Source organism: Trichomycterus rosablanca, chromosome 6 (assembly GCF_030014385.1).
Source record: "Trichomycterus rosablanca isolate fTriRos1 chromosome 6, fTriRos1.hap1, whole genome shotgun sequence".
NCBI classification, from domain to species: Eukaryota; Metazoa; Chordata; class Actinopteri; order Siluriformes; family Trichomycteridae; genus Trichomycterus; species Trichomycterus rosablanca.
This window is the reverse complement of record NC_085993.1, coordinates 31,707,688-31,734,356: the sequence shown is the minus strand read 5'-3', so window position 1 is coordinate 31,734,356 and position 26,669 is coordinate 31,707,688. Positions and strand designations below refer to the sequence as shown.

Here is a 26,669-nt window from a genome sequence, read left to right as displayed (position 1 = left end):
ATCTGCCTGTAAGCATTTAGATACATAAAAAAATAATGAAATCAATGCTACAGTGTTTAGACAAAATACAAAATAGAAGTCACCTGAATTCTATTCATATTTGGAGAAAGGGGAAAAATGCTTTTGTGAATCATCTCAAAACACTATACCAACAGTAAAGTATGAAGGTAGGACATGCTGTGATGTTATGCAAGTTTTGAGTTCCAGAGTTTGGAAGCCATAACCACAAAAGGACCTACACCCGGCTGATGAAAGGTAACATTTTGTTAAAAACTGAAGGCCATGGCTTGAGAAAAAGAGTACGTCCAGGAGCGTAGGGATGAAGTCATTCAGACAAGTTTGTTTGTTTGTTAGGATTTTAATGTCATGTTTTACACCTTGGCCACATTCATGACAGGAACGGTAGATACTCATTACACAAGGTTCATCAGTTCACAAGGTTATATCGCACACAGTCATGATCAATTTTGTATCTCCAATTGACCTCACTAGCATGTCTGTGGACTGTGGGAGGAAACTTGAGCACCAGGAGGAAACCCACGCGGACACAGGGAGAACATGCAAACTCCACACAGAAAGGACCCGGACCGCCCCACCTGGGGATTGAACCCAGGACCTTCTTGCTGTGAGACGACAGTGCTACCCACTTAGCCGCCGTGCCGCCCCCTTCAGACAAGTAATGAGAGGCAACATTACGACGAGCTTTGTAGAGAAGTGAGAAGTAGAATTTTGTATTGAATGCAGGCTGTGATGAATACTCAATAAATCGTAATGATGATAGGAACATTATAGTACTCTAGCTCCTGAGGTTTGAATGTACTGTAGTCTAGCAGTGATTTTTCATAAAAGACCAATGAACAGGGCAGTGCAATAGTCCAGATTTCAAGTTATAAAGGCATAAATTCCAGTCTCTGCATCTTTTATGCAGAGATATGTAGATAAAAAAGGCAGTTTTAATAAGAGCTATTGATATGGACTCCCAAACTAAACAGTGGGTCTAGTAGCATTCCATTAATATCAATATTAAACTCTGACAAAACAGAGATCCTATTAGTCAGCTGTAAAAGTCAAATACAGATGTGCTCAGAGTTTGGCTTAAGCATCTCAGTCCAATCAAAATGTCATGCTTAAGTACCTTTAAAGAAGTGTATGTACACAAGTTACTGTATACTTACCAGATCTAAACTCTGGAGCTTAAAGCCATACACAGCTCCTCTCTTACTGCTGTTCATATAGTTCCCCAGTGCCAAAATGATCTAGGAAATAAGATAGAGAACTATACAGCAACTCAGAAATGGTAATAATGTGTAATAGTGCTGTAAACACAGAAGTCAACTTACTTCCAGAATCTTTTTCAACTTCTGTGATGATTTAATGGACACTGATGCTGCAATGATGGCATGAAGTTGCTGGAAAAAAATATAGACAGTGATTTATATTAATTCTCATTTTTCTATTCATCCAGTCCTTCCCTGTTTTTGTACTATACACCGACCAGGCATAACATTATGACCACTGACAGGTGAAGTGAATAACACTGATTAATCTCATCATCATGGCACCTGTTAGTGGGTGGGATATATTAGGCAGCAAGTGAACATTTTATCCACAAAGTTGATGTGTTAGAAGCAGGAAAAATGGGCAAGTGTGAGGATTTGAGCGAGTTTGACAAGGGCCAAATTCTAATGGCTAGATGACTGGGTCAGAGCATCTCCAAAACTGCAGCTCTTGTGGGGTGTTCCTGGTCTGCAGTGGTCAGTATTTATCAAAAGTGGTCCAAGGAAAAAACAGTGGTAAACCGGCGACAGGGTCATGGGTGGCCAAGGCTCATTGACACACGTGGGGAGTGTAGGCTTTTCTTTATATGCATGTCAAAATGATATTAGTCTTATTCATAATTTAAACTTCTTTCCTCCCCATTTCCTAACCACCCTATTTCACACCAACGTTTCTCACCGGTGTGAGCATCTGGAGGCTGTCAGTGATGTTGCCCATAAAGGCCATGATGGTCATCCTCTGAGGCAGTCGCTCGATCTTGCTAAACATCATCATGAAGCGATCCTCGTCCGTGAGTTCAGCCACGGGCCGCCGCTCTCTCTCGTACTGACGAAGAGTCTTTACCTCTGCTTCAGTGGGTAAGAAGCGCATCAGACATTCGGCAAAGTCCACAGGCACCGTGCGCAGGTCAAACCTGAGGGGCAGAAAGTATCAATTAATTAGGTTCTGAACTGTTACCTTTTCTAAAGCCTGAGCCTGGTAAAAAGAAATAATAAAGAATACACATAATGGATCTTCAAAGGCAATTCTTTTTTGAGCCGCATGCATGAGGACGCTCTTAGCCCCCATGCTAATCCCAAATCAGAAAAAGTTGGGACAGTACAGAAAATGCAAATAAAATAAAAATGCAGTGTTCCTCACATTTACTCTGACTTTTATTTGATTGCAGACAGTTTGAACCCGAGATATTTCATGTTTTGTCTGCTCAACTTCATTTCATTTATTAATAAACATCCATTCCTGTATTTCAGGCCTGCAACACATTCCAAAAAAAGTTGGGACGGGGGCAATTTAGGGCTATTAATGAGGTGAAAAAACTAAATAACAATGTGATTCCAAACAGGTGATGTCAACAGGTGATTGTAATCATGGTTTGGTACAAAAGCAGGAAAGGCTGAGTGTTTGATGAGCAAAGATGATCAGAGGATCTCCAGTTTGTCAACAAATGCGAGAGAAGATTATTGAAATGTTTAAAAACAAAGAAAGATTGGAAGGAATTTGCATATTTCTCCCTCTACAGTGCATAATATCCTTGTAGTGACAGATTAAAATGCTTGGTGATGCAACCTGTGTTAATTTGAGGTACATTAGCCCTTAGTCCAACTCAGAACCATCACTTTTGGAACTACTGCATTTCAATATGAAAATCAGCACAGCAATAAAATACTACTATGTCATCAATGATGCAAATTTGTTTGTTTAAATAAAAGTAAACCATCTTGGAGGTAACTTGCAGTGAAAACAGTATACGTACGTCTGAATGGCTTTGCAGATCTCCTCTGGGCTCTTTCCTGCTTTACGAAGTGTGATGGCCAGGTTTTTAGCTCGATTTGCTTCCAGTAGTGACACCTTACTGGGACCCTTCTGTGGGGCCTTCTGCTTGCTCATTGTCATATCCACTGAGGGACCCTGTGCCTTGGTCTTAAACATGTCCTCAAACGCATCCACATTTATATCCTGCATTGACGAACAAAGCAAAACATAAAAAATCTTATATAATATGATCCACTCTGCATATTAATGACCACTGTTTTGAAATGGAATGTGTGAACATGTAAAATTGTGGGATGGTATGATAGAATGCAAATTCATGTTGGGGGTGTTTTCGATTAGCTTTCAGTAAATGTATGTTAATTGTTTGGGTTTAATTTAAAAGTCTGAAACTATATACCACTTGTAAACTTCACTCCTTTATTTGACAGCTTTTAAATGTACAGTGGTACGTTAAAACTCAACGTCAATTAGTTCTAGGAGTGGCGTCAGGTTTCAAGGTATTTTTTCCCATAAGGATGTATAACCTGTTAATGTGTCCCATGGTCCTGTAGAACTGCATATATTTTAGGCTAAAGTAAAATAATGGGGTTGTTTTTGACACTTATACACTGAAAATGACACAAATATAAAATATTTATTGTTAAGTGTTGCGGGGCACAAAGCTTAACATGACTTATTGTACTAAAACAACGAACGAGGAATTTCATTAGTGGAGAGAACTTATGAGAAAGCATTTTAGACCCTCTCAGAAAAGCTGATTGCTAAAATTTTCCGATTCTCACCTTTTCTTAGAACCCTGAGCTATAACACAAGTTTAAAAGTGAAACAGGAGGAAAATCCAGCTAAACACAGACACATGTGGAGCTTTCAGAGTGAATTTGATGGTTGTTCCACACAGATTCAGATTAGTCTCGTATGCACACTTGGATGACGTTTTACTGCACCGCTCAAGCCAAACGCTGAACAAAGTGGCAGTCGCACACACATCGAGTTTAAGAGAAAAAACTCAAAGGGCGTCGAGTTTCAAAGATTTTGAAATTAGGGGACGTCAAATTACAAGGTACCACTGTATTATTACATATTACACATTATTTGGTAAATTTCCTACAATCCTGAATATCCTGGTTAAATTTATCTGCAAATATATGTTAACTTCTTTAAGTAATTTAAATGCTTGCTGCCTAAACTCACAACTGTTTCAGACAGGATGCAATGTAAAACCAAGGTACTTCCATGATTTTAACAATTAGTATAGCTTCTAGTTTTTTGCTGCTGTTTTCATTTTTTTTTTTTTTTAATTATGTAAAAATGATGGGTGGATGTTAAAACAAAATACACTGGTGCCTATTTCAGTTTTTTGGGGTTTTCTTTAAAAACAGGAAAATACATCTTTACTACTATTAAAAGTAAAAGTGAAGTATAGTGAAAAATACACCAAATATGGTTTGTTTGCTTAATTATTTTTTTCTCCTAATCTAGTCGTCTCCAATTACCTGATTGCATTACGCTTCCTCTACTGATACTGATCTCCACTTCTGATTGAGGAAAGCGAGACTGACATGTGTAGCAGCCGACTGTATCTTTTCACCTGCACAAAGTGAGTTCTTGTGCGGATCAGCGTTATGTACAGAGAGCCTCACCCTGATCAACGCATTATACCTTGACTCTGTGCAGGTGGCATTAATCAGCCAGCAGAGGTTGTAATTGCATCAGTTATGAGCTCCCGATCTGGCTCCCCCACCCTGTATGAACAACAAGCCAAACGTTGTTCATGTAGCCGCCCAGCCCAGCTGGATGGCAGAGCTGAGTTTTGAACCGATGGGTTCGAAATGTCAGCTCTGGTTTGCTAGCGTGCTTTACCACTGCGTCACATGAGCGGCTGCTGAATTCCTAACACCCTGTAACTTTATAAAGTCGAAGTGGGGGTCAATAAGTGTCATTATAGGAAATCATAAAAAGACTTTAGGGCCGCTCAAGTGGTACAGCGGTAAAAACACACGCTGGGACACCAGAGCTGGGATCTCGAATACATCGTATCGAGTCTCAGCTCTACCTGCCAGCTGGGCTGAGCAGCCACATTAACAACAATTGGCCTGTTGTTCAGATAGGGGTGGGATATTAAAAACCAGATAGGGACTGTCTCATAACTAACGCAATTACGACCTCTACTGGCTGATTGATGGATCCTGCACAGAGAAGGGAAAAGAGTGCTGTCAGGGTGTGTCTCTCCGTACACAGTGCTGATCCACTCTGCACTCGCCAAAGTGTAGGTAAAGACTTTAGAGATTAGGGTGGTTGAGTAACTGTGAGGGTGTAGAATTTAATTATTTTGTTTATTTCTTATGTGGAGTTTTTAAGTCTTTTATTGCTTTTAAAAATTTTAGCAGTCTTTTTTTTGGGGGGGCGAGGTAAAGATTTCATTGTAGATGTTTGTATGGTAAAATTTTGTTTTAGTGTTATTCATCTTTTAGATTCATGTTTAACAGAAGATTGAAGGGGCAAGTGGGGCCTGGTCTCGCTTTAGCAGGTAGTTATGAGTGAGTTTGGTGTGTACCAGAGGTGGTATTTATCAGAATGTGAGTGGGGGTAAAATGCTAACTCAAAAAAACACGCTAACAATTTAAACCCTGACAACCAACTCCGACCAACTAGCTTTTTTATGTACTGTGCAGGTAGATGGAACAGAGTAATCACCTCCAGAATCTTTTCATCATCAATCTCATTAAAGACAGTGCCATTAATCTGATTAGGCTTCAGAGCCACCCAGTTGAAGACTGGCATCCTGAATTTGGTCTTGATTGGCTTTTTAATCTTCACAGCTGGAAAGGACAAAGGCACAGTTTCAGTATCATGACAAATTTGATTAAAATAAAATGAATGAATTATAATCAGTGTGACACACTGCAGGGTTTATTAAGCAGCACAAACTGACAAATATATTACGTTCATGCCAATAAATTATTTATCCCCAAAAAAAGCACAGCACAGCAGAAAGAGGAAACCTACAGAAGAGCTTGATTGGTCCGTCTTGGAGGGCAGGAAGAAAAAGAAAGTGGAAAAAAAGCAAAAAGATTTAGAGAGTAAAACAAACATAATATCAGCAAACAAAAAGAGAAAAAAGTTCTAACCTGCAGTAATAAAGCAGTAACAGAAATAAGCCAAAGATTAGAACCAAGTCAGCAGGAATAGATAAAGCTTGGACATTTACAGACACATACAAAAATAGATGCATACATACCTGTCAGACCAGAGTTGAATATGACTGTGGGTATGCCACAGCCAGGGAGGGGAGGGGCTACAGGAGGAGGAGGTGGGGGGAGTGGGGTGGACATATCATTGGACCGCCCGAGAGTTAGGGGTGGAGGAGGAGGGGGAGGAGGAGGAGGAGGGGCTGGAGCATCCGACAGTTCGCTGGGTTCTGTATGAAAAAGCAAAAAATGATATTAGTGACAATAAATTATTACATTATTGTACATTAGTATTACCAGTCAGGTGTGATTTGCAAATAAAGCAGTGGAATTGCATGTCCTTCACTGACAAACACTGGTTTGAATATTTAACACATTTCAGTCTGCTTCCAATTCCAACAGTTAATAGTTAAAAATAATAATAAAAAATAGAAAAGGACATTCCGGGCATGCACGATGTGTGTCTGACATAACTTTTGCAATTTATTTATTTTGATGCTACAGTATTGTGAAGTAAGCCACATGCCAAATGGTTTAGACCCTACAAAAGTATCTTATGACTAAGGCCCTACCTAATTCCCAGCTGAGAAAACCGCATTACGGACCATGAAATGAGCCTTTTCCTGTGCAATATGCAATTTGCTGTGAACTTTAAACTTTAAAGGTTTGTGTTTAGCGATTTAACGTTTTTCATTCGCGTAGCGTTAAAGTGTCTCACATTTACTGGTTATTTTGCAGTATGGGGCGGTCCTAGCAATCCTACGGCAATTCAGTTAACAATCGGTTAGTCAAAATGCCCAAGATCTGGAGGTGTAAAGCAGCTAAAAACACTACTCAGTTTGGAAAACTCTCAACCAATTCTCTGGACGTGGGGGTCGGAGGGGTGAAACATGGATGAGTATATTCGTATATATACAGTGGGGCCAAAAAGTATTTAGTCAGCCACTGATTGTGCAGGTTCTCCTACTTAGAAAGATGAGAGAGGTCTGTAATTTTCATCATAGGTACACTTCAACTATGAGAGACAAAATGAGAAAAAACCAGGAAATCACATTGTAGGATTTTTAAAGAATTTATTTGTAAATTATGGTGGAAAATAAGTATTTGGTCAATAACAAAAGTTCAACTCAATACTTTGTAACATAACATAAGCTTTGTTGGCAATGACAGAGGTCAAACGTTTTCTGTAAGTCTTCACCAGGTTTACACACACTGTAGCTGGTATTTTGGCCCATTCCTCCATGCAGATCTCCTCTAGAGCAGTGATGTTTTGGGGCTGTCGCTGGGCAACACGGACTTTCAACTCCCTCCACACATTTTCTATGGGGTTGAGGCCTGGAGACTGGCTAGGCCACTCCAGGACCTTGAAATGCTTTTTACGGAGCCACTCCTTCGTTGCCCGAACGGTGTGTTTGGGATCATTGTCATGCTGGAAGACCCAGCCACGTTTCATCTTCAATGCTCTCACTGCTGGAAGGAGGTTTTGGCTTAAAATCTCACGATACATGGCCCCGTTCATTCTTCCCTTAACACGGATCAGTCGTCCTGTCCCCTTTGCAGAAAAACAGCCCCACAGCATGATGTTTCCACCCCCATGCTTCACAGTAGGTATGGTGTTCTTGGGATGCAACTCAGCATTCTTCTCCCTCCAAACACGACAAGTTGAGTTTTTACCAAAAAGTTCCATTTTGGTTTCATCTGACCACATGATATTCTCCCAATCCTCTTCTGGATCATCCATATGCTCTCTGGCAAACTTCAGATGGGCCTGGACATGTACTGGCTTAAGCAGGGGGACACGCCTGGCACTGCAGCCTTTGTTACTTTGGTCCCAGCTCTCTGCAGGTCATTCATCAGGTCCCTCCGTGTAGTTCTGGGATTTTTGCTCACCGTTCTCATGATCATTTTGACCCCACGGGATGAGATCTTGACCCCAAGGGAGATTATCAATGGTCTTGTATGTCTTCCATTTTCTTACAATTGTCTTCCAATTTCTTACAATTCTTGCCTATTGTAGATTCACTCTTCCCAGCCTGGTGCAGGTCTACAATTTTCTTCCTGGTGTCCTTCGACAGCTCTTTGGTCTTGGCCATGGTTGAGTTTGGAGTCTGACTGTTTGAGGCTGTGGACAGGTGTCTTTTATACAGATAACGAGGACAAACAGGTGCCATTAATACAGGTAACGAGTGGAGGACAGAAGAGCTTCTTAAAGAAGAAGTTACAGGTCTGTGAGAGCCAGAAATCTTGCTTGTTTGTGGGTGACCAAATACTTATTTTCCACCATAATTTACAAATAAATGTAAAAATCCTACAATCTCATAGTTGAAGTGTACCTATGATGAAAATTACAGACCTCTCTCATCTTTTTAAGTAGGAGAACCTGCACAATCAGTGGTTGACTAAATACTTTTTGGCCCCACTGTATATATATATATATATATATATATATATATATATATATATATATATATATATATATAAATTTTTTTAAAAATATTTTTTCCCCAATTACCCTGATTGCATCCTCTATACTGATTCGACCCTTCACCGCTGACTGAGGACGCCTCTCAACTGACATACGCCCCTCAGCTGACGCACGGTCAGTACAGATAGTGCATTTTTCACCTGCACGAGTCGAGTTCATACACTTGATGGGCACTGTGTACGGAGGGTCAGACCCCCATCAGCATTATTCCTCAGCCCTGTGCAGGCGCCATCAGTCAGCCAGCAGGGGCCGCAGTCGCACCAGTTATGAGGACCTATGATCCGACTTTCTTACCCTCTAACCCTGAACAACAGCCAATCGTTGTTCATGCAGCCGGCCAGAGCTGAGATTTGATACGATGTATTCAAAACCCCAACTCTGGTGAGCTAGCGTACTTTACTGCTGTACCACCTGAGCGGCCCAAGTATATTCGTATTTAAGACAGAACTGACTGTTGCTGGATGTACTAGATTTACATTGGACTGTTAAGGTATTAAGGCTGTGCTGTGTATTAAGGTTTCCATTCATTCTATTATTCAATTTATTAAAAACGTAGTAGGGGACTATAGCAGTGAAGTAAAGACACAGCTATAGTAAGTGGATATGACTAGATAAGGAGTTGTTTTAAGAATGCATTTTCAATTTTATCTTTGAGATTGTAGACTAGACCTTAGTCCTTGGTCTGTGAATTAAAAAAAATATACATTAATTGAAATAATATTTTAGCTATAATGACCATTATCGCATTTTGATATATAGGAATTTAAAGCAACATTAAAACTCTGTTTGTTGTTTTAAGAGGCGGGTTTGTTAGTCCTGGTCAGGGTTGCAGTGGATGCGGTATACCCAAAATAACTAGATGCAATGCTGTATCGCACCCAGAAGAGGATGCAATTTATTTTGGGGTCTTGGACATCCGCCCTCAAACACAACCAATCATGTCTGTATGTAGACGGCAGACTGACTGATAGCACCAGTGGTGATTTGACCCCTGGATTCCAGCAGTTTACTGCTGTGCCACACAAGTGCAGGTCTAAAAAATGAATGAAAATAAAATAAAAATGCTTTTTTTTTTTCAGGCAACACCTGCCTGTTCCAGCATGACAGTGCCTCTTTGCACATAGTAAGATTTGACGAGCTTGGTGTGGACAAAATGTGAAGTGGTCAGCACCCTGACATCTACCCTACTGAAGTAGTTAATTAAAATGACGATTGTGAGCTAGATAACCTTGTCCAAAATCAGTGCCTGATCTCACAATATCAATCCTCTTTTAATAGAATGGGACCACATGTTCACAATCCAAAATCTTGTGGAAAGCCCTCCTTGAAGAGTGGAGGCTGTTATAGTGACAAATCTGGGGTAAAACTATACCAATGACCATGGCTTTCAAATGGGTAGCCAAACAAGCTCATAGTCGAGAGTCCACATACTTGTGTCCATAGAGTAAGAGTTAAAGAACCAAATGTACTAAGTTAATTAGTAGTGTTTCTCACCTGAGGAGCCTTGCATGGGTGGTGGTGGTGGTGGAGGAGGTGGAGGAGGGGGAGGAGGCGGCGTACCAATCCTTCTCAGAGTTCCAGTTTGTGAGGTGGCGGGATACGAGCTGCTTGGTCCAGCCTGAGCCAAGGCATCCGGGCATGGAGAGAGGGGCATGGGCTCGGGAGGAGAGGGCAGCGGGGAGGTTTCTCCCTCGCCATCTCCCTCTCCCCGTACCTGGATGTGCAGGCTACCACGCCGCTCAAGCTCGTGGATCTTCTTCTCTAGCTTGCAGTGCCTCTGGATGGTCTCGTCCTTTTCCCGCACTATACGACGGAGTGAGTGCACCTGTGAGCTGGCATCCCTGTATATAGCCTGTATCACAACCATACACAAGCATGTTGTATTATCATTATATAGACACGTGTCAGTTCACAAGGCTGTGGCTGGTCACAAGTTAGTGTGGCTAGTTGATTTAAACAATTTGTTTAACTTGTTAATTCCAACAATCTGACATGCCAGAATACAACAGTATAATAACAGTATAACATTTTGCATATGTAACAGACGATAATTCATTTAGTTTAACCCTCACCCGTATTGAGTCCAGTTCCTTGTTCTTCTGCATCAGCTGCTTCTCCAGCTCTACGAGCTTGGACATGGCCTCGTTCTCCGTGTCCAGCAGCTTATCTGTCATCTAGCATAAGAGAGGAAACAGATAATAATAACAGGGTCAGTTCAGAAACGTCTGTTATCAATGTGAGATTTCATTTAGATATAAATGACTAATACTATTATATTTCCAGATCATATGGCACTCGTAATGCCATCTGGTATAATGGTCTAATCTAAATGTTATCTTAATAATTATCTGACAATGTTCTGTTCAATACGAGCAGTCATTATATTCAATATTCCAATATACAGTGGATTCAGAGAGCATTCGGACCCCTTGACATTTTTATTGCATTGTGGATTTGAATTTCCTACATTTAATCATCCACAATGACAAAATCAAAACAAAAAACCTAGTACTCTTGTTTCACAGCAAGAAGGTCCTGGGTTTGATTCCCAGGTAAAGCAGTGCAGTTCTATTCTGTGTGGAGTTTGCACATTCTACCCATATCTATGTTTGCTTGTTTGTTCTTAACGGCTGTTGTTCAAGGGCAGGGTGCTGGAAAGGAAACCTCATAACTGATGCAATTACGACCTCTGCTGGCTGATTGATGGCACCTGCACAGAGACGAGAGATAATGTGTTGATCAGGGTGTGTCTCTCTGTACACAAAGCTGGTCCACATGTGAACTCGCATTGTGCAGGTGAAAAGATGCAGTCGGCTACTGCACGTGTCGGAGGGGGCATGTTTCAGTCTCGGCTCTCCTCAACCAGGGTGGAGATCAACATCAGTAGAGAGGAAGCGTAATGCAACTGGGTGATTGGATATGACTCGATTGGGAGGAAAATTGGGGGAAATGCAAAAAAAGTCAAAGTGGGGGGTTGATTTGTTTCTTTACTTGTGTACATAGGAAATAGGGAGTTTGTGTGACCTTGAGGGTGTAGAAATTAAGTGGTTTTTTCATATCTTATAAGAAGATATCCCTTATTTGTCATATATACATACACAGCTGTACAGTACAATGAAATTCTTTCTTCGTATATCCCAGCTTGTTTGAAAGCTGGGGTCAGAGCACAGGGTCAGCCATCTTACGGCGCCCCTGGAGCAGACAGGGTTAAGGGTCTTGCTCAAGGACCCAACAGTGGCTGCATAGCAGAGCCTGGTTTTGAACCGCCAATCTTCTGGTTGATAGCCCAAAGCTCTACCCACTAGGCCACCACTGTCACTGTTATATGGCACCCTGTGTCCGTGTGGTAGTTCCGGTTTCTTCCCACACTCCCAAGACATGCCGTCAGGTTAACTGGAGCTACTAAATTTGCTCTAGGTGTAAATGTGTATGTGTGTTTTCCCTGTGTTGGTCTGGCAACCTGTCCAGAGTGTTTTCTATCTTTTGCCAGGGAAATTGTACCCACTGCGACCCTGAATAGGATAAAGCGATGGCAAAATAGACAATAAATGAATGAATGAAAACAAAAAACCCTTCTAAAAACGTATTCACAAAAGTATTCTAAGCCGCTTGGCAGCAGTTACAGCTGCATGCCTTTGCATATACATACACCTGGATTTGAGCAGTTTATGCCATACTTCATGGCAGAAGCTCTGTCAGACTGGTTGATGAGGGTCTGTGAACTGCCGTCTTAAGGATCCAGTAAAGAGGTAAGACGGGTTTTAAGTCTGGGCCAGTCAAGGACATTCAAATTCAAACTCAAATTCACTCCAGTGTTGTTGTGTCTGTTTAAATGTGAACTGTTTGCATGCACTCTGAAAATGGTTTTATTAAAGGATTATCCTGTATTTGGCTGCACGCATCCATTATTCAATGCTGGTGCTGAGAAATAGTGGTCGGCTATGGCAACTTTGAAATCGGATGCTATCCAGCACCCGTCTCATCTCAGAACTAGCAAAATTGAACTGCATTCAAAATGAATGCCCCCCTCACAGCTGAGAAGTACAGGGTTCTTATCTATCATCTATCAGTTCCATTATGGATAAGACTGATTGGTCCCAGTGTCATTCTAAAGCATGACAACAAGCCCAAGCACTTTATACGTGCATCATTTAGCAATTTATATACAATTATGACTGCACTTGATTTGCACACCCGAAAAGTAAGGGTCTTTCTCAGGTCCCCAACAGTGGCAACTGTGTGTGTGTGTGTGTGTGTGCATGCATGTAATTATAAGCCCTGTGTAATCTGTATCTCTTCAAAATGAATGGGATGTGAAATGAGGACTGTAAAATAATGTGAGTTCTTTATACATGGGACAGACTCTCCTCCAGCTCCTCCACACGTTCCAGTGCAGCATTTTTGGTCTCAGCATCCTCCAAAAGTGTTCCTACGTCAAACAGGTTATCCAGGTAAGCCTGGATCTGCACCTGCAGCTTATCACTCTCTGTGTGCTTTAGTCTCTGCGCACATACAGGAAAGAGAAAATGAGTATAAATGTGTGGCTGTGTGTACAGTTGCAAAAAAGTGAGTGAACCCTTTGGACCAGTAAATCAAATATGAGACCTAGTAAAAATTAGAGATGTAATGATACACTCTACCCGCGATGCGATTCACGATACTGGGTTCTCGATACATTTTTTTCCCGATTTTTTTAAGAAGACAAATTATGACAAGGTTTCCTTTTATTATTTCTCTTAAAAATTAAGTAAAATATTGTATTTGTGCTTATCTTTTATTTATCTAAATTATCAATGTCCTTTAATTTCTGAAGTAGGTAAAGAAAGTATCCTCACATAAATAAATTTGGCTGGAAAATTCCAAACCTGGCAACACTGTAGTGACGTCAACCAGGTGAGGTGAATAGCGCCAAGGCCCTCCACTGTTTAAAGTGAATATCGATTCATTATACATGTAAACCGATTTGAATAGTTACACATGTGAATCGATTTTTAATTGTCTTGTGGTGCATCGTTACATCCCTAGTAAAAATACATCAATTGATAAACACTGTATGCCTGAACTAATACCACTATCAGATTAATACCACTATCAGGCCACATGGGATCCTTCTGGACCAAATATCTTATTTGGCTCAGTTTTTATGCTGGATGTCCTTCTTGATGGAACCTCATTTTACACTGACAAGTGCACCTTTCAATGGCTAAGCTGTCTGACCAGTATAACAACATGGCTAATCATGTCTGTGTGGATGCATGTCCGGCTGATAGTGGCTGATATTTGGAGATAAAAATGACTGTCTATAGCAAATAAAACAATTGCTGACACATATTTCCAAAGGGTTCACAAACATATTCTTTCAACTGTATGTACTTTGTTAGAAGTAATTAATTCTAAAATAAATATTAACATTTTACCTCCAGATACTCATCCAGTGCAAGCTTGGTAAAGTCGTACTGTAGGTGAACTCGGAAATTCATGTCTTCCACTGAGTGCACCACGATGTTAATGAACTGCATGCAAGCCACCTACAGCACAAATCCCCAGAAACGGTAAGAAAAATGGTTTTTAGCAGCACAAATGCACACAGGAAGCTATTAGGATGAGTGCGCTCTCACATTAACCCACCATAAAATCAATATTGCTGTCCTCATTTTTAAAATCTTCCATTAGTTTCTCAAACCTCTGGGACTCGGCGCAGACCTGCAAGAACAAAAACGAGCTCATGTTATAGCAACAACGTTATGCAGCTCCTTTATTTACACAGAATACTGTCATTATCACAAGCAGTTTGCTAAACTGACGGCAAATTACAAACAAAGGCTGCATAATCATACATCTCTCACAATTATAAGTAATGATTATTTAAAAACTAAACATTTATGTATTTTATAAATGTTAATTTTCACTTGTTATTATTGCAAGCTTACAGTTTAAACCAAATGTGCACTTGAACGTGACAAGTTCAATTTCTATTCTTTCTACCTGACTAAATAATTAAAAATAATTGGTTTCCTTTGTGACCTTGGCAAAAGACCACTGTTTCATGTACTTCTCAACTGGTAGAGTCAAACTAACCCTATTTATATGACACAAAGAACTATAGTAAATCGACTATAGTAAGTCACAATAACAAGAAATTAGGGGGCCATAATTAATAGACAGCTACACCACTCACATGCCAAGTAAGTCCCTGTTATTTAGGATTCACTTCTCAAATTTAGATGCACTCCAAAAAATGGCCAATGGGCAGTGGCCATGCCACTTTTAAAACCCTGCCTCAGTCCTGGTACTGGGGGGTATTACTGCCAATGGCATCGAAAACTTGAGAATCTGGTAGAGTCAAAGTATCTTTTTACAGGTATCTTTTTTTCTATTTCATTTTATGCATTTTCTCCCAATTTAGTGTAGTCAGTTTGTCTTCCGCTGCTGGGGGATCCCTGATTGCAGTCGAGGTGGGTATATTGCTGCTCACTCTTCCTCCAATCAACGCGCAGCTCTTAGCGGAACCCTTTTTCACCCATGCATTCTGCACAGGCGCCTCAAACTCAACTCAAACTCAAAAGAAGCTTTATTGGCATGACAAATAAGGACATTCGTATTGCCAAAGCGAGTTACAGAGAAATAATAAAAATAACAATAAGAAAGAACAAATATATACAAAACAGTTACATGTGCAAAAATATAAAATAGAATAAAATATTAATAAAAACAGTGCAAAATAATAACAATAAAAATTATAATATTTACAGTAACGAGGTAATAATAACGATCAGTTTGTGTGTGTGTGTGTGTGTGTGTGTGTGTGTGTGTGTGTGTGTATGGGACATGGTCACCCGCTGTCCCTCACCTGGTGGCAGGTGTGTGTATAGAGTGCTGCTAGTGTGCAGCTCTCTCTGTGCTCCCCCAGTAGGTGGGGCAGTTTTTCGGGGTCTGGGAGGGAGGTAAAGTTGTGGATGACGGTGTTAAATTTAGGGAAGAATTGGGAGTGGATGTGGTGGTACTTGGTACACTGGGTGAGGAAGTGCAGCTCCGTCTCTACTGTACTGAGAGTGCAGTGCTGGCACCTCTCCTCCCGGGGCAGCCAGGACCGAGTGTGTCGCCCCGTCTCCACGACCAGGTCGTGTGCACTCAGTCTGTACCTCGTCAAGGTGTTTCTTAATTTAGGGTCGGATACTTTGCTCAGATAATCTGCTGTACTGTAGTGTCTGTTTAGGGCCAAATAACACTGCATTTTACTCTGAGCTTTAGTTTCAGTTTCCCAATAATTTAGATATTTAATTCTGAGTTTTTGTGTAATTTGGTTTATTCTAATTGGGTTTGCAGATTTCTCCTGTTCCTGAGTCTTTATTGTGTTAGTGTGTGTTAGTGGTGTATCTGTTTATGTTATTAGAGTGTCTGTGTGTGTTAGTGGTGTATCGGTGCAGTGACTCAGGACCAGTTGGATGAGGGGACTGGTATGTTTGCTCAGCTCTTGGTGTTTCAGGGCTTTATAATGATAAGATTGGGGGTCGCTCTCGTTTAGATCACCTCTCTATCTGTTAATCAGGGTCATTATACAGCGTTTGAAGACCCCACCCACATAGTCCGGTCATCCCGCCCTAGCAGAAACGTGTCTGCTGCAGGCACTGCCAATTATGCCGGCTAGTTGGCGCCCAGCATACTGGTGGCAACGTATCTTTAAATCAGAAATTTCTTGGACCAGAAAGTGAAGCGGGGATATGGGGATAAGCACATTAAACTACTAATTAAAGCATATTCATCTAATGATAAAACCCTTATTACCATGAATATACACACTCAACAGATGATGTCAAACAAAAATGGGAAAGGGAAGGAGCAATGATAATTAGACAGGGAATGGACAAACATTTGGATATTTCAATGGAAAAGCCTATTAAATAAGGAATTTTGCTAGAAAAATATCAAAGGCTACTCTACAGAGATGGACAACCATCTCTGTAGCACCTCACAAATCAGAACTACATGAAAGAGTTGCCAGATAGTCTGACAACATGAGGAAAAAGATACAGTATGTGTGCATGGATGAGTAGATGGATGGGTGGATGGATAGATAAACAAACAGTACTGTTCTTTACCTCTTTAAAATGGTCGAAGGCTGCCAAGATGATCTCATGCCCTCCTCTCACAAGACAAACAGCTGCCAGCAGCTCCAGTACCAAAGCTTTAGTCCTGATACACATAAGAAAAAAGAGACGATGAACACCAATCTCTGGTGATCTTGCTGTTGTCTGTTTTTAACCAATTAAACAGCCTCGTTCTTCATAGCAGATATAATTATTGGCTGTTTCACAGACTGTTGATGACCTGCCTACATTGGCATCCATTGGTCCATCCATCCTAAAGATTTCACACTACCAGGGTAAATGCATTATTGTTTTTTCACCTCGGAGGCTTAGTAAGCAGAAGAAGCCTTCAGTCACTGATTTCATCAGCAGGATTATAATATTCAACTACTCAGAGCTGTGAGTGTATTAACGGCAGAGGCCATCAATGAGGGTTTTGATCAATGATGAGAGCTAAAAGCAAATTGAAAGCTCAGAATGATACTCATCCACCAAGACAAAGAGTCAATTAGAAAAGCCATTTTTAAAAGCCACGAGCAGAGGAAGTTAGACATTTGCATTTATAATCCTCTTTCATCAACTTGGTGCCAGTAATTGTATTGGAGAAGTAATGGTTTTGTTTAGGGTAAATGTGAATTGTAGAAATCATTTCCACTGGCAGGCCAAACTAAATAAAATCATTCTAATTTTTACACTGTGTAAATACTTAGGATACTGAAGCCAGGAGAGCTTGAGAGCCAAAAATATGGGTCACAGAGAAAAATAGTATTTAAAAAAAAAAACTTTTCCACGTACACCCCCATGTGAAGGCTTTACATTACATCTTGTAAACCATAGTGGGACCAGATTACCACCATTTTCATTCATTAACTATATTTAATTTTGTGTTTCGTTTTGATGCATTGTTTGTAATGCCTGGGTCGTGGTAAAAATCATGAATAAAATGTGGGTAGCTTAGAAAAAGTTAAAAAAACCCTGAAACAGACATTGCAAAGTAATTATCATCATTAATGTTGCTGTTGTTAATTTAATCAACACAGCGCATATTTTATTAGGGCCTAATGGCTTGCACATGATGAACTGTTCAGGTGAAGCCAAAGCTGTGCTCTTACATCCAAAAATACTATGTAACAGTCAGGTGGTTCAGCAGTCTAATATGCTAGTCCAAGCCCCTGGAGTTCAAGCTCAAGAGTCAATGGTGCTACCAGCCTGGTAGAGGTGCTGGCTCAATTAGTGGAGGATGCACACGGGTCAGAGAGTGACTCCTCATGGTACAGATTGATAAAATACACTGCTGGCGACTTTACACATGTCCGAGGAGACGGGTGTTCATCTGTGACCCTCCTCTGTCAGAGTGGGGATGATGCCAGGAGTAGAGGAATTGTAACAGAAATTTGGAAATAGCCAAAAAAGGGAGAACAAGATGTACATTATATCTTTTTTAAGCTCCTGAGACCCGAGCTTTGATTTTTTTCAATGCATTTTTAACCTTATTAGTTGGGTTGCACGGTGGCTCAGTGGGTAGCACTGTCGTACACTGTCACAGCAAGAAGGTCCTGGGTTCGATTCCCAGATGGGGCGGTCCGCGTCCTTTCTCTGTGGAGTTTGCATGTTGTCGTGTGGGTTTCCCCCGGGTGCTCTGGTTTCCTCCCACAGTCCAAAGACATGCAAGTGAGGTAAAATGGAGACACTGAATTGTCCATGACTGTGTTTGATATAACCTGAACCTTGTGTAATGAGTAACTACCGTTTCTGTCATGAATGTAACCAAAGTGTAAAACATAATGTTAAAATCTTAATAAAGAAACAAACAAACTTTATTAGTTTTCTAGTACTTTTGCTACCACTAGATGTCAGACAAAAGTGTCCACTAATGGGGACAATCGGTCTAAGTTTAGCAGGTCAAGGAATTAGGCATAACAAAGCCAAAATGTTATGTCCTCATATGTGACCGCAGGGTCTCAAGAGGTTAAGTTGGATACTGACTGCATCTCTGCTGTAATTAGCATGTTTAGATTTATTGGGTGGCATGGTGGCTTGGTAGGTAGCACTGTCGTCTCACAGCAACAATGCAACCACTGTTGGGCCTTTGAGCAAGGCCTTTTACCCTCTCTGCTCCAGGGGCACCGTACAATGGCTGACCCTGCGCTCTGACCTGAGCTTCCAAACAAACTGGGCAGGGGCGGCTCGTTCATTAGGGTGATCGGGTGACGCACCACCAAAGGGCGAAAGGGAAGGAATTTTTCTATCACATTCAACCAGTGTTAAACTAGCTGTGACTGTTCTGGAGTCCGGTCTTGCCTCGGAATATCGTAGTCCAATCAGCGTCGAGCTGTGTTCCGTACAGTACCGCCCCTTTTGGGGCGATCAGGCTCTGATTCAGAATCGCCCCAGATTGCTCTCATAGACTCTCATGTTAAAGCTCTTTTTTTCGTATTGCACGAGCTGTAATGCATTTTGAACGACTTCCGGGGGGGCACGCACTTACGTGCCTGCGTCACATGTAATCGTTCCTTATTTGGAAACTAAACATGGTGCTCCGCATTTTTATCAATGGGAGAGAAACGCTGCAGATTAGACTGAGACGGGGCGATATGTATGAAACAGAAGGAAACTGCTGCTACCGTGGGAATTAAAAGGGGTTCGGTTATTATTTTAAGTAGTATTCACTTTTAGTCTTAGTAACACCGTGTGTAGGGAGAAAGTAAAGTAACACAAGCAGGGCCGGCACTTCTCTCACTGCCCCCTAAGCAACGCAGTCCAGAACCGGGGCTGAATGTGTGAAGATGGATTATGTAAAAATATTGTTTACACTATTAAGAAAAAATGTTACATGATGTTCTTTATGTTGTTTTGCCTAAAATATGGTTCTGATTTATTATTATAAAGAATGAAAATAATAAATGTTAAACAGCCTAAATAAAACTGTGTATGACCCGTTATATCGTTTATAGATGCAACCCTAACCGCCTACCCCTTGGCCATCATCGCAACAATTGCCCCCCCGTGAGATTTGGCAGGAGCCGCCACTGAAACTGGGATACGTGAAGAAAGAATTTTGTTGTACTCTACACCTGTATACATGACAAATAAAGGAGTTCTTCTTCTTCCTCTAAGAAGGTCCTGGGTTTCATTCCCAGGTGAAGCGGTCTGGGTCCTTTTTGTGTAAAATTTGCATGTTCTCCCCGTGTCTGTGTGGGTTTCCTCTGGGAGTTCTGGTTTCCTCCCACAATCCAAAGACATGCAGTCAGGTAAATTGGAGATACTAAAATTGCCCTTGTGTGTATGTGTGCGTGTGTGTTAAGGTGCCAATGTGTTTCTGTGTCTGCCCTGCGATGGACTGGCGCCCTTTCCAGGGTGTTTCTGTATCGAGCTGGGATAAACTCCAACACCCCCCCCCACCACCACCACCACCACCCTGATTAAAATAAGCGGCTTATAAATGAATTGAGTGAGTGTTCAGATTTTAAGCTACTGCTTTTAATTACCTGTTTACTGCCAACTTTGTTTAAATCTATATTCTGAATGCTGAACTAATTGTCCTCCTGGTGCTTACTTTTGATTGTTAGTGCCAAGCTCACTACATTATGCTGTTTTTTTTATCAATAAAGCAAGAAGGACCCAGCCAATTTGTAAATTAGGCATCAGCTTTGGAAGTGTAACTGGCACCGTGGTGAAAGTGATGAGAACAAAGGGAGTTAGAATGAAAATGTGATTACTTACCTGGGGTTTTTAATGTTGAGACTCAGGGCAATTTCATTCACAGCATGTGGATGAGACATGACCATGTTGAAGCCATACTACATGTGGAGAGAATGAATTGAAATAAGTTTTAATACTGGCTGTTCATACCATGTATCCAAAAATTACACAGTATTTCCAAAAATATGTGGACACCCCTATTAATGAGTGAGTTGCAGCCACACCCATTGCTAACAGAAGTATGAACTCACTTATAAATCCACTATATAAACTCTATACAGAGTTTGTAAAATGTACTTTCTGGTTCCAGCATGACTGGACCCTGTAAACACAAGTCAAAGTCCATGAAGACATGGCTTTAAGAGTTTGGTTGAGGAACAGCTTCTTCCCCAGAGCTGTGACCTCCATCACTCCCTCTGTACACCCCTGCCCAAACCCTTAAGAACTCACACATTTTTGCACCTTATTTTTGCCACTTGGCACCTCAAATCTTATCTTGACTGCATGTTTTATGTCTGCGTGTTGTCGTATGTTTTTTTTTGCTGTTGTTTTTTTTGTTGCTTTTTTTTTAAATATGATTCATTTATGTTGAGAAGTACCACACAGTATTTTGTTGTACTGTGTACAATGGCAAAAAAAGTTTCTATTCTATTTTATTCCATTCCATTATATTCTATTGGTGTGGAGAAACTCCAAAGGCTTGCAAGCTTAAAGCACAATAAACACCTTTGGGATAAAAAAAAGGCCTGGCTGTTGATTTACATTTTTAAAGTAACATTATTACCTGACCTCACAAATGCTTTTTTTGGTGGAATGGGTTCAAATTCACATAGACAAACTTGTGGAAAATCTTGTGGAAACCGTTTCCAGAGGAGTGGAGGCTGCTATAGTTGCAAAGTTGGGGCTTCATATTAATTCCCATGGATTTGAAAGAACTCAAATAAGTTGTTGTTCAGGTGCCTATATACTTTTAGCCATACAGTATATCAAGTTAAAAAACAACAACTAAAAAAACACTAAAAAAAATGTGAATTTACCTGATAGTTCATGATGGCTCGAAGACACATGACGCACACATGCACGTCATCCTTCTTACACACCAAGCGTGAGTTCTTCAGGGTCCTACGGCTGGGAAGAGTATTGGACCTACAAAAACATACCACAACATATTTATTTATTAGGATTTCAATGTCATGTTTTACACTCTTTGTTTACATTCATGAGATGACAGGTAGTTACTGGTTACACAAGATTCATCAGTTCAAGTTTAATGTCAAACACAGTCATGGACAATTTAGTATCTCCAATTCACTTCACTTGCATGTCTTTGGACTGCGGGAGGAAACCGGGGCTCCCGGAGAACCCAGGGCATTCTAGCTATGAGGCGACAGTGCTACCCACTGAGCCACCGTGCCACCCAACCACAACATATAGAAACTAGCCATTGGGAGCGGGACAGTTTGCCCTCTTAGGTGTGTTTAAAGTCTAAAAAGCTATGTATAGACTTCAAACAGCAGATTTTTTTTTTATATTAGGAAGTCTGAATGTCATTTGGAACCAACCAATTGGCTGATACTCTACAAGTACATGAAACAGTGCTCTATTTGAAAGGAAAAAGAAAATTAACAGACGAGTTGTCAAGCTTCGTCTGGAAACAATTAATGCCTTAGACATTGTGCCTTGATCTGTTTTTGGCCACAATTTGATCAGTTTCTTGGACCTTTGGTATTTTTAGGCAATAATGGATTGTATTGGATGAAAGATTCAGTGTTTGGCTCAATACAAAGTGGTGATATCATGCAATTTCCTCTGATTTTGTTGTAAACAAAGGTCTGGTGCCTTTTGAGAGAAGAATGTAGATCAGCGTACATACAAGCTCCACTCTTAATTTAGAGCTCTATAAATATGTGGACACCAAATTAAGAGGTTGTTGAACTTCTTTCTATTAAAAACGTTCTATTCAAAAACATTATTATGACGATGATCCTCACTGCTATAACATATTTTGTAGAATGTCTGTGTGGATTCTTGCTTGTTCAGTATTTGTTTATTTGTTTATTAGGATTTTAACTTCATGTTTTACACTTTGGTTACATTCATGACAGGAACGGTAGTTATTACACAAGGTTTTTCAGTTCACAAGGTTATATCGAACACAGTCCTGGACAATTTCTGTATCTCCAATTCACCTCACTTGCATGTCTTTGGACTGTGGAAGGTAACCGGAGCCCCCGGAGGAAACCCACACAGACACTGGGAGAACATGCAAACTCCACACAGAAAGGACCCGGACCGTCCCACCTGAGGATCGAACCCAGGACCTTCTTGCTGTGAGGCAACAGTGCTACCCACCGAGCCATTGTGCCGCCCCTGCTTGTTCAGTAAAAAGGACATTTGTGGGGTCTCAAAGTTGTTCAAAAGGCTTGAGATCAGCACCCACTGGATTTCTTTCACATCAACCTTGTCAAACCATGTTTTAATAGAACTGGCTTTGTACTTAAGGGCGTGACATCTTCCCTAATAATTAGAAGGGTGTTTCAAACAGTGCCAACAGGCTTAGCATTTTAGGGGTGTTCGCATACTTTGGGCCAGTGTATTTCTCAGCAATTTACTACACATTTCGTTTTAACAGTGTAAACTGCGTGAACATTTACACAGACTTGTTTACCTTATGGAATGTCGGGTGGAGCGCTGAATACTGCTACTGCTGACCGGTGACGGCAGATTGCTTTCGCCATGTAGATCCTCAATGGATCTGCTCCACGGAGTCTCCACAGACGTCTCTCCACTAGCATTCTCCGCTGCATCTCCATCAAAACTGTGCACAATCGAGACAGAAAGAAATAGGAACAAGTGGCTATGCATTCAGAATAAACCAAAGCAACAAATCAACTCAAATGATTGTAGGTACAGCATGATAGACGAGTCTGAAAGATAGAAGATCGACACTTACGTGACAGCATATTGGGCGAAGGACAGGTACTCAACCAGTACATCCAAACCCTGGTTCTCTTCATTCAGAAACTCTCTCACCCACCTAAGAATAATAAGAATGAATAAGAATAAGTTTCATTAGCATGTTAATTAATTGCAGGTGAAGTTTACATACACTCACTCAACTGTCATCACTTGCTTTAATCACATTGATTATACAACTGTTTTACTGTGCTCTTTCAATATTTCGACTTTATTTGTGATTGTACAGACAAGGAATATTGGCCCGTGCCCTTTTAATAGACCACAATACACTGAAATACTGTACTGATGAGCAAGGTAATTCTATGCATATTTTAAAAAGGAACTGTAAGTCCTATCTAAGCTGACTAATTAAAGCTGTAACTCACCCAATGTGATTGGTCCGAAGTGAAATTTCCAGCTCACGGAGTATCTGGGTGGACTCCTGCACTCGCCTCCTAAATTTCTGCAGGAAAAAGATCAATACTTGCAGGATTAAAATATGCAGACCAACACATATTTAATTTAAAGATAGGATAATGAGGTTAAGGCCACATTTCCACTTCTATTGGTAGTGCAAGTTAAATTAACTGAACAATGTAGGGCAGGGATGTCCAAACTTTTCCTGTTGGGGGCCAGATGTAGTAAAAATATGCAAACACGGACCACAGACTCTTTGTAATAAAACAAAACAGTTCAAGTAGTTTTTAAAAAACTGCCTTTCTAAAATACCTGCTGTTTCAAAAATGGTCCGCAGGTTGTAGTTTGGACGCCACTTACGTAGGAAATGAGTTTTTTTTCCTGGCACTCTGCCCTATGCAGTTGCTTCTCCACCAAGGATGTTTCCATACATAACCATGTCATATTTACTATATAACAAAAAGTTCTTCTGAACTCAGAACTCAGGCAAACGCATCAATCACTATGATGAATAATGTCCCATTCAAGCATGTCTGGTTCCTGTTTTTTAATAAATAAGGCTCAGGACAGTTCAGTTTCTAATATTCTGCCAAATTCTTTTAATCAATCTAAAATTATTTAAATTGTTTATACACTGATCAGCCATAACATTAAAACCACCTCCTTGTTTCTACACTCACTGTCCATATTATCAGCTCCACTCACTTTTCTAATTAATTACACTTTTTAATATTTTGAGTGAGGATACTAATTTTTAATAATGGGTACAGTGTAAGTCTTGCTGGGTACAAAACTTTAGCTGCTCAACAGTCCGTGGCCGGCTTTATCTGATTCTTGTCTTCATGATGCACCATACATTTTCGATAAAAGACTTATCTGGACTGCAGAGAGGCCATTCTAACACAAGCATTCTGTCTATACCATGCTGTAGCACATGCAGAATGAGGCCTGCTATTGTCTTGCTAAAATTACTGTGGACTACTGTGGAGATGTTGTCTTGATAGCACCAAATGTTTCTCTAATTTCCCAATATATACCTCTGTGTCGATGGAACCATCAAACATATGCAAATCATCCATACCATGATAGATGTTGGTTTTTAATAAAACTTTAATAAAAGCCTGGATTGTCATTTTCATATTCATCTGGCCATCTAAAAAAAAAAAGCTAAAACGTAGACTCATCTGACCACAGCACATGTTTCCACTGTCATTTAGTTTATCTAAGATTGGACCCATTCTGGAGTTCTTTACAGAATGAATGAATGGCTTTCTCTTGGTATAATGGAGTTGGCGTTATTGATCAGGTTTCATTTCCTGAGGCAATGGCAAATTGTGATAAGTGACAACACTTTTTCAAAGTATTCCCAAGCCCTTGTTGCCATATTTATTACAGTAGCATGGTAGTTACTTATGCAGTGCTGCATAAAGGCACGAAGGTCCTGCATATTTAAAAGTATTACCCAGACTATTGAGGCATTGAGTAACGTTTTATTCAATGTGTTTGGCAATTCTCTCATGAAGTTTGGCACAAAGTGGTGAGACATGACCCATCACTGCTTGAGAAGGCTGAGCCTTTGGTGGATCCTCCTTTCATACCCAATTATAATACCCTACCTGTTAACATTTACATTTTCAGCATTTGGCAGACGCTTTTCTCCAAAGCGACTTACAGTACTGACAGTTTATTGTCTAAGCAATTGAGGGTTAAGTGCCTTGCTTAAGGGCCCAACAGTGGCAACCTGGCAGAGGTGGGGCTTGAACCAGTGACCTTTTGGTTACTAGTCCAGTACCTTAACCACTAGGCTACAACTGCCCTGTTAACAATTCACCTGTTGATTGTGCAGTGTTTTAAAATGGTGTAACTTAAATGTTTTATGAACTTTTACTCTTATTTTGCCCTGTCCCAACTTTTTTCCATTGTGTTGTAAACATTGATTTTCTAAAACCTTTATTTAGCACAAAGAATTTACAGATTTGTTGTTTTTATTGCATTTCACAAAATGCCTTAGCTTTTCCAGATATGGGGTATGTACCTGCTAAGATTCATCCTTTAGTGTAGTAAGACTCTTTAGCACAAGACCATGACAAGAAGAAAAAAAGAAACAAAAGTGCACCTCAGAAAATGTTAAATAAAATGCATCATATTTTTCCCCCATTTGACTTAACTGATTTAAAACACTGTTCTGAAAGGCAGGGGTGCAGAGTGGGGCACAACACCAGTGAAGTTGTAAACATGTATTGTCATAGTCAGATTACACAATACAGGCTTTCTCTACATGGCCCTGATGTGTGTTGTAACTTAGCTCTTGATACAACTATCAACCATCAGTGATTTCAGCATTTACTGGCTTATCTGTCAGTTTGAAACAATAATAAAACCCACCTTTCTTGTGACTGCTGGGTCCAGGTATCCTCTTAGCTTTTGGATGTATGTGTGCGGTGGGTTCTTCACCTGGAAACGTTCCTGTTAAATATACACGGAGATCAATTTTACAAACGTCACATATTACAATACTAATCAATTATCATGGATCATAATCATTGGATTCAAATCTAAACCATGATATGTCCAGCCCGCAAAATGAATGACCCTAACGATTATAATTTGTAACTTAGACAGCACTGTAATGCAGCAGGTAGAGTAGGAGGCAGATAGATCTTTTGCTTACTGTCTCTTAAGAATTTCTCTAAGCAGTTCACTTTTCCCCTACTTTCCAAAAACAAGCACAAATGTGCTGGCTACTCTGAACTGCTGCCTCGATATGAGTAATACAAGATA

General features: G+C 40.5%; 1 protein-coding gene across 2 annotated transcripts in view; it reads right to left on the bottom strand.

Moving 5' to 3' along the window:
- The window catches only part of fmnl2b (formin-like 2b), a 54,861-nt gene that overhangs the window by 15,159 nt on the left and 13,033 nt on the right, over window positions 1-26,669 (bottom strand). For both annotated transcript variants that reach the window (XM_062997670.1, XM_062997671.1), the window contains exons 3-20: window positions 26,274-26,354; window positions 23,858-23,934; window positions 23,467-23,550; window positions 23,182-23,331; window positions 21,551-21,659; window positions 20,535-20,611; window positions 16,824-16,917; window positions 14,353-14,427; window positions 14,142-14,252; window positions 13,077-13,226; window positions 10,797-10,898; window positions 10,219-10,576; window positions 6,290-6,469; window positions 5,746-5,870; window positions 3,032-3,234; window positions 1,957-2,191; window positions 1,341-1,409; window positions 1,176-1,256 (exon numbers count right to left, since the gene is read on the bottom strand). In XM_062997670.1, coding sequence (XP_062853740.1) covers window positions 1,176-1,256; window positions 1,341-1,409; window positions 1,957-2,191; window positions 3,032-3,234; window positions 5,746-5,870; window positions 6,290-6,469; window positions 10,219-10,576; window positions 10,797-10,898; window positions 13,077-13,226; window positions 14,142-14,252; window positions 14,353-14,427; window positions 16,824-16,917; window positions 20,535-20,611; window positions 21,551-21,659; window positions 23,182-23,331; window positions 23,467-23,550; window positions 23,858-23,934; window positions 26,274-26,354 — 2,361 coding nt within the window. The remainder of the gene's footprint in view (window positions 1-1,175; window positions 1,257-1,340; window positions 1,410-1,956; window positions 2,192-3,031; window positions 3,235-5,745; window positions 5,871-6,289; window positions 6,470-10,218; window positions 10,577-10,796; window positions 10,899-13,076; window positions 13,227-14,141; window positions 14,253-14,352; window positions 14,428-16,823; window positions 16,918-20,534; window positions 20,612-21,550; window positions 21,660-23,181; window positions 23,332-23,466; window positions 23,551-23,857; window positions 23,935-26,273; window positions 26,355-26,669) is intronic.